This window comes from Chanodichthys erythropterus, chromosome 1 (genome assembly GCF_024489055.1).
Source record: "Chanodichthys erythropterus isolate Z2021 chromosome 1, ASM2448905v1, whole genome shotgun sequence".
Lineage (NCBI taxonomy): Eukaryota > Metazoa > Chordata > Actinopteri > Cypriniformes > Xenocyprididae > Chanodichthys > Chanodichthys erythropterus.
The window spans coordinates 14493812-14505322 of record NC_090221.1 but is presented as its reverse complement, the minus strand read 5'-3'; the positions used below and the strand labels follow the sequence as shown (position 1 = coordinate 14505322).

The following is an 11511-nucleotide window of genomic DNA, read 5'->3' as shown; positions in this document are numbered from 1 at the left end:
GTTCAGTAATCCCAGGAGTTTGCTAGTATAATTCAGTGCTGGGAACTACTGCAGACAATGATCTAGAAGTCTCTAGTACGATTTTCCAGTTTGTTGACGTCTGTAGTGGGAGCGTCTCACCAATTTGAAGACATATTGAGCAGAAGAAACTTGCCAACAAAACTTTATTTCAAATATGAATTTATTTGAAATACTGCAGTTAACTAAAAAGGTTTATAGTGTATCCACATGAAAAAAAAAAGAAGTCACAAGTACAAATCCACATTCTGACAAGAAATCAAAGAAACTTTGTGATGACTTATTTTAGATTCTCACAACTCAAATGGGATGTTCAAATTCAGCCTATACATGCAATAGAGTAAAATCTGTCATGTTCAGCTGTCGTCTCTGGTCAAAGCCTTTGTATTTCAGTATCTTGGTAATCGTGAGCATCACTTCTCGATCAGTGAATCCAGCTGCTCTTGAAGGGAGGCCAGCTGTTGGAACAGAATAGCAGTGATGGATGGCTACCAGTAGGGGTATAATTGAAGGCTAAGTGCAATATGTTCAACAACACCTCCAACATAGTTACTTTTTTTCATTAGGCCATTTGTCAGTTTAGGCGAAACAGTGACAGAAGAAACTGACATTGGCCAATAGTTAGTAAAAAAAAAAATATATATATAATAATAATAATAAACAAACAAACAAAGTAAAGCATGTATGTGTCAAGTTCTTTTACTCACCAATATTAGATATGAAAAATTACACTCACTAAGCTCAAATGGAATATGTAAAAGTCACTCATTTTGCATGCTAAGTGCTTTATGGGTATCAATCTATTGCTGAAAATGACATAGGGAGCAGAATACTTTGGTACATTAGGAAAATATTAAAAATGGAGCCCAAACTATGCAGTTCAATTCTATTTATGTATTAGATGAGTATCTGTGATACATTAAAATGATTCATTATAAAGGACAGACTCAAAAGAGTCATTTGTTCATGTATATGACTACACTAGTTGCACTGCGTGTTACTGATTCACTAAAAAGAACCAGTTTATCTGAATCATTTGTTTGCAAACTGGACTACAAGGGTTGCACTGTATGTTTTTGATTCACTAAAAAGAACTGGTTCTTTAGAGTCATTCGTTTGTGAATTGCACTAATCAAAATTGTAAAGAATCCATACTAAAAATGTTCAAATCACAATTAATTGAACAAATATTTTTAACCCATTCAAAATGCATGCAGGTTTTTGGGTTCATATGCAAACTCACCTGTTCCATCTCTTGTTCCTCTTGATGAATCATACTATTCAAATGACCCTGGAAGCGATCCTGTAAGGGAGAAGGTAAGACATACTTTATCTAGCTGACGGTACGCTGTTTTGATGCTAGCCATTTGTGAATGTCTTAACTGCTTGTACACAGATCTATTTGATTTGTGACCCTGTCAACAAAGCTCAGACCTACATGACCTTTCCCTGTCTGCTGTGACTGTAATGACCACGGACAAATGTAGCCAGCGTAGTGTATACAGTCCAACCAATCTGACACTGTTAAACCACACGTTCGACCCCGTTTCACAGTGTCTAAATCCTCCCAATGGAGCAGTTGCCAGAGCAATGAATTTTATGCTTTTTTGTGAGTTATGTAAAAGCAGCTAAAGGCAGAAATGTAATATTTATGCCTTAAAAGGAAATCAAAAAACCTTGCCTTCTTTGGATTTATTCAAGGCCATTTTAAAGAGCTGTACTGCACAAAAACAGTATCACCAAGGCTATGTGTTTACATGATGTAGCATGTGAGAGACAGTGGAACGCAGGTAAACCAAACTCACCCTCAGGGCTTGATTTTCCACCTCCATGATCAATTTCTCCTGTTGCTTCTTGCGGGCACGGGTTTCCTGGAGCTTAGCCTTCAAATTGCTGATCTGCACCTGGTACTCCATTACTGTAAATCAAATAGAGATTGTGAGCTCTACACATGAGCCCTAGTTAACATGCAATCAGTTTAGTCACATGCCCTGATGTCATATTGAGCTCTTTTACCTTTGAGAGCTAGTTAATCTGCAAAATGCTCATGTAATCTAAGGTCCCAATTATCTGCGAATCCTTCACACTCTAACCGCACAACCCTCCAGGCTGCATAGATACTAAATGGCACGGCACTTCTTATGTTCTGCACTCTCAGAAAATGAGAATTCAAAAAGGCCTACATACTGAGAAAACACATTTGTGGTTAATATAGAAGAACTCACTGATTATTTATCAACTCTGAAAGAATCTTGACGAATTTGGACATGAAGTACTTGACTTACATTATAAAACATGTACCATTTATAATTGATGTGATATTATTTATCAAGAGAATATATCTATTTCTTTATTTCTGAAATCCAATTAAGACATTATTTTTAGGCATCATTGACACATTTTGAAGGCACCTATGATGGAGTGTTCAAGGGTTAATTCACCCAAAAATGTAATTTCTGTTATTAAGTATTCGCCCTCATGTCATTCCAAACCCGTAAGACCTTTATTCCTCTTCAGAACACAAATTAGGGTAACATTAAGGTTGAACCACTGCAGTCACGTTGAATATTTTCACGTTGAATATTCTCTAGTACCTTTCTGGACCTTGAATGATGGTAATTACATTGCTTTAATGGGGGATAAAAAAAACAAAAAACAACAACAACAAAAAAAACAAAACGTATTTGTGTTTCGAAGATGAACAAAGGTCTTACGGGTTTGGAACGACATGAGGGTAAGTACTTAATGACAGAAATTTCATTTTTGAAATGGTAATTCTGTCATCATTTACTCGCCCTCATGTCATTCCAAACCTGTAAGACTTTCTTTCATCTTCAGAACACAAATGAAGACATTTTTAATAAATTATGAGTGTTATCTGTCCCTCCATTGACAGTTTATGCGACTATGACTTTGACACTTCAAAAAGTTCATAAAGAGATTGCAAAATTTATCCATATGAATTGAGCAGTTTAGACATGATCACTTTCGAAGACGAACAGATTGAATTTAGGATTTTATTCTGATATAAACATTGATCATAAACAGAACATAAACAGAAGCTCAACCGATCCTGCTTGAACATCCTGCGAGAATAAACCTCACTGGTTCTTACTGAAGCTCAAACATGCTGTGTAACACACTAGAATCAACCTTACTGGTTTTCACACATCAAGCGAACATGCTTAAGCTTCCAATTATCATAATTGATGTGTGCGTTGATGAATGTTAATATGTGAATAAAAGACTAAATTAAATCTGTTCAGTGTATAAAGCAATCAAGTCTCTTCAGAAAATTTGGACTAATCCACTCAATTCAAACTTTTTAAAGCATCAAAGTGGTAGTTGCGTAGCTGTCAATGGAGTAACAAAAAGCTCTCAGATTTCATCAAAAAGATCTTCATTTGTGTTCCGAATATGAACGAAAGTTTTACAGGTTTGAAACGACATGAGGATGAGTAATTAATGACAGAATGTTCATTTTTGGGTGAACTAACCCTTTAATACTAACTAATTTTTATTCACATTTTTTATCTTTTGAAGACAATATCTCTTAAATTTGTTTAGTCAATTTTACTAAGACAAAAATGGCATCTGGATGGAACAGCATTTTAGTTGCCCAGAAATTGCAAAATTAGCCATGTGTTCTGTGCTATACTGAAACAACAAGATATCTAACTAAATAAGGCAACTCTACAGCTAAACCTTTTCTTTTAAAGAGTATGCGAACAAAACACACAGTGGCACAGCTCTGGGCAGCATGGCTCATTGAGTGGCGATTAAGTGCCAATATGTGTGGGATGATGCCATGGTCAGGCATCTCTGTCACTCACTAGCATGGGTAAAGACACCACCAGACAACCGGTACTCCCATCTGACCTAAATACAGCAGGACGCTCATCATTCAAATGCTAATCTAGGTCGGCTTTTGTTTGTCTGCCGGTCTGCCTGCCTGCGATACTGAATTGTGGCTTTAAATTGGGCTTGAGTTGCTGTCCTGATGATGCACAGTAATTGATCAGACAACAAATGTACTGCCATCCTACCGATCTGACTGTTCCGGTCATTCTCGTCTCTGCTTCCATCGGCCTCATTCATTTTCTCGTGGAGCTGCCTGACCATGTCATCTTCAGTGTCCATGATATTAAGGTCTTCGTCCTCGTGCCGTTCACCCTCCTCGTCCTCATCCTCGCTGCTGCTGCTGATATCATTGAAGATCTCGCGTAGCTCGTCATGTTGGACTGCAATAGGATAAAAAAAAAAAAAAAAATGTTAAGACAAGATAAAGATAAAGCTATAAAAGCACAGACTTGTGTCATCATTCACCTGAGGAGCCGTGACCCTTGTGTCCTGAGTTTCCAGGTGAAGACTCCAGGTTGGACAGAGATAAGCTGTTGTCAGGTTCTTTGGTCTCATCCTCAGCAATCACCTCCCATCCTGACCACAGGGTCAAGGTTCATATATCAATAATCCCTGTATCTTTTCATCCTCTGAGTTTTGGCACCAGCCAATTTTGCTTTTATATCACAGTGCTGCTGAGCTCCACAAATTTATGTATGACTCATGCCACTTTTTTCCTGTAATTCTGAGCTTAAACAATTAAGTCTTGCACAGTCGCTCCATTTAATTTGTGAGCAAGTCTGCCATCTGGTGGCAAAGGCTTAATATGACATAAATACATGATCCTACATTAGTAATGACATTTGCATTTAGATTTGTTGTGACACTTGGTTTGCAGCAACAAAACATGACAGGAAAACAAAAGCAAGAAATAAAGGATACGAACACCGACGGCTTCGGCATCTGTGCTCAAGAGCCTCTTCACTTCCTTTTCCACATCAGGAGACTCAATGTACTGCAGGATAAACCAGGTTAGAATTCAGCCCTAAGGAACACGGTCTTAAAATCTGCACGGACGCATTCAGATGCACACACAGTAATAACAGTAGAGGCTGGCTGCATGCCAGAACACACATTAGCGATTAAAAAAGGAAGTCAAGTCAATAGCTAGCTGTAATGTAGCGGAGATTTATTCAAGAGTGAGAGAGAAGAACCTGCCACTAACTCGCCTGCTGTCACTTCAATCAAATAAACAGCTAGACTGCTTTCCTGCAAACCTTAATGGCAAATGAAAATGGAATGCTTATTTATATGTAAATCTTAGCTTTTACCATTAATTCATTTATTTTTACCTGAAAGAATGAACATTTTTCTTAAGTAGAACTGGTAAAGGATTGCAGAGTCATCAAAAAAAATAAAAAAATAAAAAATTGAACTGCTTGAGGAAAAGATGAGATTACCTTCTTCTTCGCTGTCTTCCTAAACCGCCTCTTCCTTGTGTTCTTCAGAGGAAGGGTAACTGGAATGAGACAGATGTAACTGGATATTAAATAGGTTCAATCATTCTAGTACTAATAGGTGGTCTCCTCCACATTTACTCCCAACCAAATTCCAGTACAAGAGTGGGAGGGACTTACTGCCATGGTTCCAAACAAATTTTTTGTCTTTGTCCTTGTCTTTTTTTTTGTTTTTGGAGTCTGTAGTGCCCGTGGGCTCCTCTAGAGGGGGGTACAGGTCACCATCCAGTGTACACACCAACATCTTAACAGAAAGTCAGAGGAATTAATAGAGATATGGCCTTGTAGATGTGCTGTAGCTCATTAAGAGAGTGCAAAAGGGAAATGTAATTTAAAAATATGTGACCCTGGACCACAAAACCAGTCGTAAATTTTTTTTAAATTGAGATTTATACATCATCTGAATAAATAAGCTTTCCATTGATGTATTTGTTAGGCTAGGGCAGTAATTGGCTGAGATACAGCTATTTGAAAATCTGGAATCTGAGGGTGCAAAAAAATCAAAATATTGAGAAAATCACCTTTAAAGTTGTCGAAATTAAGTTCTTAGCTATGAATATCCACTTACAAAAATTAATTTTTTTTATATTTATGACAGGAAATTTATAAAATATCTTCATGGAGCATGATCTTTACTTAATATCCTAATGATTTTTGGCAAAAAAAAAAAAAAAAAAAATCAATAATTTTGACCCATACAATGTATTGTTGGCTATTGCAACTTATGTGCAACCTATGACTGGTTTTGTGGTCCAAGGTCACACACACATATACATACACAGTGCATCCGGAAAGTATTCACAGCGCTTCACTTTTTCCACATTTTGTTATTACATTCCAAAAGGGATTAAATTTATTTTTTTTCCCTCAAAATTCTACAAACAATACCTCATAATGATAACGTGTAAGTAGTTTGTTTGAAATCTTTGCAAATGTATTAAAAATAAAAAACGAAACAAATCATGTACATAAGTATTCACAGCCTTTGCTCAATACTTTGTTGAAGCACCTTTGGCACCAATTGCAGCCTCAAGTCTTTTTGAGTATTATGCTACAAGCTTGGCACACCTATTTTTGGGCAGTTTCTCCCATTCTTCTTTGCAGGACCTCTTAAGCTCCATCAGGTTGGATGGGGAGCGTCGGTGCACAGCCATTTTCAGATCTCTCCAGAGATGTTCAATCGGGTTTAAGTCTGGGCTCTGGCCGGGCCACTCAAGGACATTCACAGAGTTGTCCCATAGCCACTCCTTTGTTATCTTGGCTGTGTGCTTAGGGTCATTGTCCTGTTGGAAGATGAACCTTCGCCCCAGTCTGAGGTCCCGAGTACTCTGGAGCAGGTTTTCATCAAGGATGTCTCTTTACATTGCTGCATTCATCTTTCCCTCGATCCTGACTAGTTTCTAGTTCCTGCTGCTGAAAAACATCCCCACATCCTGATGCTACCACCACCAGGCTTCACTGTAGGGATGGTATTGGCCAGGTGATGAGCAGTGCTTGGTTTTCTCCACACATGACGTTTGCTATTCAGGCCAAAGAGTTCAATCTTTGTTGATCTCATGGTCTGAGAGTCCTTCAGGTGACTTTCGGCAAACTCCAAGCTGGTTGTCATGTGTCTTTTACTGAGGAGTGGCTTCCCACTGGCCACTCTACCATACAGGCCAGATTGATGGAGTGCTGCAGAGATGGTTGTTCTTCTGGAAGGTTCTCCTCTCTCCACAGAGAAATGCTGGAGCTCTGTCAGAGCGACCATCAGGTTCTTGGTCACCCCCTCTTCCCTTGATCGCTGAGTTTGGTCGGGCAGCCCACTCTAGGAAGAGCCCTGGTGTTTCTAAACTATCCTGTCTCGGAGGTCTACAGACAACTCCATTTCAAAAATTATCAGTGGAAACAGGATGCATCTGAGCACAATTTTGAGTGTCATGGCAAAGGCTGTGAATACTTATGTACATGTGATTTTTTTGTTTTTTATTTTTAATAAATTTGCAAAGATTTCAAACAAACTTCTTCTTGTCATTATGGGGTATTGTTTATAGAATTTTGACTTCCCGAACACACTGTACATATCCATACACAACAGAGATCTTACCTGACAGATATCAGCAGTCTTATAGAGGGTCTTCTTGTCAACTGTTTTTAATGACTCCAGAATGCAGGGTAAATCCACTAATTTACATGCTAAAGGGACACGATCCACACGTACAATCCCATGGCGACCATCAGCTATGAATATATACAACAAATTCCATGAGCAAAATTTTTACAAAAGAAATTGATGACAGACTGTAGTAATAAGTGCACATAAATTATTTAATTTATAAAAATCAAGATGTGTAAATTAGAGGCATTTAAAAGCTTTCTGAAATGTAATATGCTGAAATAAATTTGTGTTACATTTCAACTTCATACTAATTTTTTATCTAGTACAGTGCTTACCATGCAACTCTATAGTAAGTCTATCTTTCATGTTCATGCTGCTAGACTGGGCGATCCGTCTGACTGTAGAGGCATACTCCTAAAAAACAAAGCATCATGCTATTGAATGAAACATAGTAATATAAACAGTCAACTAAGATTAAATCAATAAATTAAAATACCTGTTTTTACTGTACTAACTGGGATTACTTTGTTAGATTGAACAGTACTGTTTAAAAGTTTGAGTATATTGCTCATACTATAATGTATAAAGTCCCTGATATGAACCATGAAAAAAAAAATCAGGCCAAAACAAAGTTTGTTTCGGAGTTTGAAACAGCTTGCCAAAGTGAACTTTCCAGAAAAGTTTGCTCTGGCTGGTAAACACCTTTCTGTCTTTGAGTAAAAACATGGACACACTTTACATATTAATTTGCTCTCAGTAGTGCGGGTGGCATCGGATGTTTGCTAACAGAATAATGCTCAGATATTTTGAACTTCTTTTTACCCTAAGGCGAAGAACAAAAAGAACTTTGTTGTGACTGAGTATATCGATGTCTTTACAGTGTGTCCTACAATGTCCTGTGAGCACTGTGATAATGTTCCTTTGTTCCTCCATGTATGCACATGGTTTAACAACATTTGACTTGACAGGAATGACCAATATAGCTATGACACCGTATGTCTATATTATGTGATTATTTATTTAGAAACACTTTACAACAAGGTCCATTAGTTAACATTAACAAACAGTGAGCATTTGTTACGATATATATTAATTTTCGTTTACATCGATACACTGTTCATTCTTAGCTCAGGTCTATTAAATAATAGTAACAGCTACAACTTCTGATTTTAATCATGTATTAGTAAAAGTAGAAATCAACATTAAATAAGATTAAAAAATGCTTTATAAGTATTTTACAGTGTTAGTTCATGTTACTTATGTAGTTAACTAATCTTAAATAATGGGACCTTAGTGTAAAGTGTTATCAATTATTTGCTACTTGTGTAATAACATGATGTTACTGGCCTTATAGTTCTTGAGTTACTTATAAATGCATAATTATGACTCTCATATCAAACAACACTGTAAAATGATCAATTATTCAAATGCATTTTTTATGGAAGTGTTCTGAGAGTGTGTACATTATAATATAGGTGGGGGAAATGAAGAAACAAACTGACCTGAGGAAGCCGCAGAACAAACTGACTCTCCAGCTCATGAGGAGCATCTTCTTTGCTTTTGGATCCCACCTTTCCCACTGAAACAGAGCAAGTTCCTTAAATAATACATACTGACTCACATTTATTAATATAAGAGGATAAATTAGTTTTGGGGGGGAAAACTGTACTGTACAAAATGTTAAAACATGGGCTTTGGAATATACCAAGGTAGGTACTAAACTAAAGGATTACCATAAACATGTACCATGGTATTTGGTATTCTAAGATACTTATTATGACAGCACAGTATTACTTGTTCAAAACATAGTAATACCTTGGTACTTTTATGTTAGCAGAAGATATTGTGAATTCACAAATGTATGCATGCTAGTACCTTTAGTTTTTGAAGTCATCTTTGCCTCTTAATTCTGCACAGAAAGGGAAAACAAGACAATGTTTTTATACGGACAAGGGAGTGTGCAAATCAATAGAAGGTGTGCAGACTATGTACTACAAGCTTTTGAAAAGAAGGCAAACTTTTTTAAAGGGATAACCCTATTATCCCAGAGTGACAAATGGTAAAGGTACATTAAAATAAGAGCGTACTGATAAAAAAAATACTCACCGAGACCAACGACAAGCTAACAGGCTAACGTTGCATATGCCGGCTATCTCATCTATAACAGCATCAGATAAGAGAACTGTTAAATAAATATTCGTTTCTTTAAAACATCCAGAGTATAAAATGATCGCAATAGTAAAGTTATCATGAATTATAACACGAATTGTGTAAGAGCGAAACTAAAATGGTACAAATGAATATTGCTGTGCCTCGGTGAACTATCTCGCGGAAGCTTAGAGTATGTTTGCGCTTTAGTGCCCCCTGTTGTCTGTTGTGTAGAAGCAGCTACACATTGAAACATTGAAACCCCGCTTATATTAACTAGAACATGGGCGCGTAACTCTATTTACACGATTTCTAGAAAATGACTTTGAATTTTTTCGGTGAACACTTATAGTACCATAAGAAGAAAATTGTGACACAAAAACATAGAAAATGTTTTCCACATAGATGAATACACAAAAACCCAAACGTCAAATATCGTCCCATATGGTCTAGCGGTTAGGATTCCTGGTTTTCACCCAGGCGGCCCGGGTTCGACTCCCGGTATGGGAAGTACAGTTTTTAGTTTTATACGTGTAAATTACAAAAATTATCAGCTAAATAATTAAACAAAAACAACAATAAAGCAGCTAACTGCTAGGAGGCATTCAAGTAAAATAATGTTAATGCAATAGTATTTATATTTTTACTTTAAATATTACCAAGTTACATTATTTCATTAAATATCAACGAAAGCAAGCTTTTATAATGTCACTGATGGTTATTATGTATCATTTAGAGTGGGTCAAGATAGCTCACTATATTTTTTACAGCACTGATAAATTTGTCTAATTTTTTATTTGACACTACAATAGTCATTGATTGGTTATTTTTTATATTGTTGGTCTAATTATCTACAAAGAGTAATTCTGTGCAGGTAGGGTATAATTAAAAATAAGGGTCAGTAAATTGTGTTTAAAATAATAATAAAAAAAAGATTCATGACAAAGCTAAATCTACATTTTATACAAAAACTGAAATTCAAGGGAAATTCGCTAAACATTACCTACTTCCTAATAGATGTGGAATTATTCTGACACATTCTGTAAAATCCCAAAGATATTCAGGGATATTTGGTTTAAAGGGACAGATGTAGTGGTTAATATATGTGAAAGAAAGAAAGAAAGAAAGAAAGAAAGAAAGAAAGAAAGAAAGAAAGAAAGAAAGAAAGAAAGAAAGAAAGAAAGAAAGAAAGAAAGAAAGAAAGAAAGAAAGAAAGAAAAACCTGGTATTCAGTACTTTGATTGTTTTGTCTTTTACTTCAACATTTCTCTATTCATGTCCCATTAAGTCAGTGCTAGTATTTGGGAAATGTGTAGTTTCTCTCTGGAAATGTTAAAGATTAAATCAAGAGAGGTGTTTTTTGCTATTGAAAGTCTGAAAACAATACAAATTAAGTATAAATTAGTAAATCCCCTGACCACAAACTACACTATTACCCTTGAATTCCCCAAACAGGCTATTCCGATAATGGGCGGGGCAGTCGCTGTCTTTAAGGGGTCATCTGCATTTTTTAACATCACAAATTAACGCTCAGTGTGTTTTAAGGGGTTGTCTCAATTTATTTGATATAACAAAGTAACGCTCACTCACCTGCGGGACAAGGACACTATTCAGCCAACACAGTCATAGTAATCGCCTTATAACCAAGACGATATTTTTACTGCCATTATGACTTTAGCCCACATGATATGTATATCCGATATTATATGTGCAATGTTAATCTGGATTAAACTGTTTAAATGAAAGGCGCTGTTAAAATTGATGGTACAACTGGAGATGTCTCTCATTTATTGTCTATGCCGTCCCATATCCCCATGAAAATGAGCAAAACTGTAAACACTGCTCACACAAACAAACCCTTTGATTGGTCGCCTAGTTGCCGACGTCACC

General features: G+C 36.5%; 1 protein-coding gene and 1 non-coding gene across 2 annotated transcripts; one reads left to right on the top strand and one right to left on the bottom strand.

Annotated features, from left to right (window-relative positions):
* Positions 1-198: 198 nt before the first annotated feature.
* taf7 (TAF7 RNA polymerase II, TATA box binding protein (TBP)-associated factor) lies at positions 199-11431 on the bottom strand. The gene is made up of 14 exons (XM_067388469.1): positions 11212-11431; positions 9580-9631; positions 9349-9382; positions 8976-9052; positions 7809-7887; positions 7462-7595; positions 5496-5619; positions 5319-5377; positions 4801-4873; positions 4345-4455; positions 4065-4259; positions 1824-1936; positions 1262-1321; positions 199-476 (listed from the first exon to the last, which is right to left on the bottom strand). Exons 3-14 carry the CDS (start codon positions 9365-9367, stop codon positions 432-434), a joined length of 1089 nt encoding a protein of 362 aa, XP_067244570.1. The 5' UTR covers positions 9368-9382; positions 9580-9631; positions 11212-11431; the 3' UTR covers positions 199-431.
* Positions 10060-10131, top strand: trnae-uuc (transfer RNA glutamic acid (anticodon UUC)). Its single transcript has one exon. It is a non-coding gene; the product is annotated as a tRNA-Glu (tRNA).
* Positions 11432-11511: the final 80 nt, after the last annotated feature.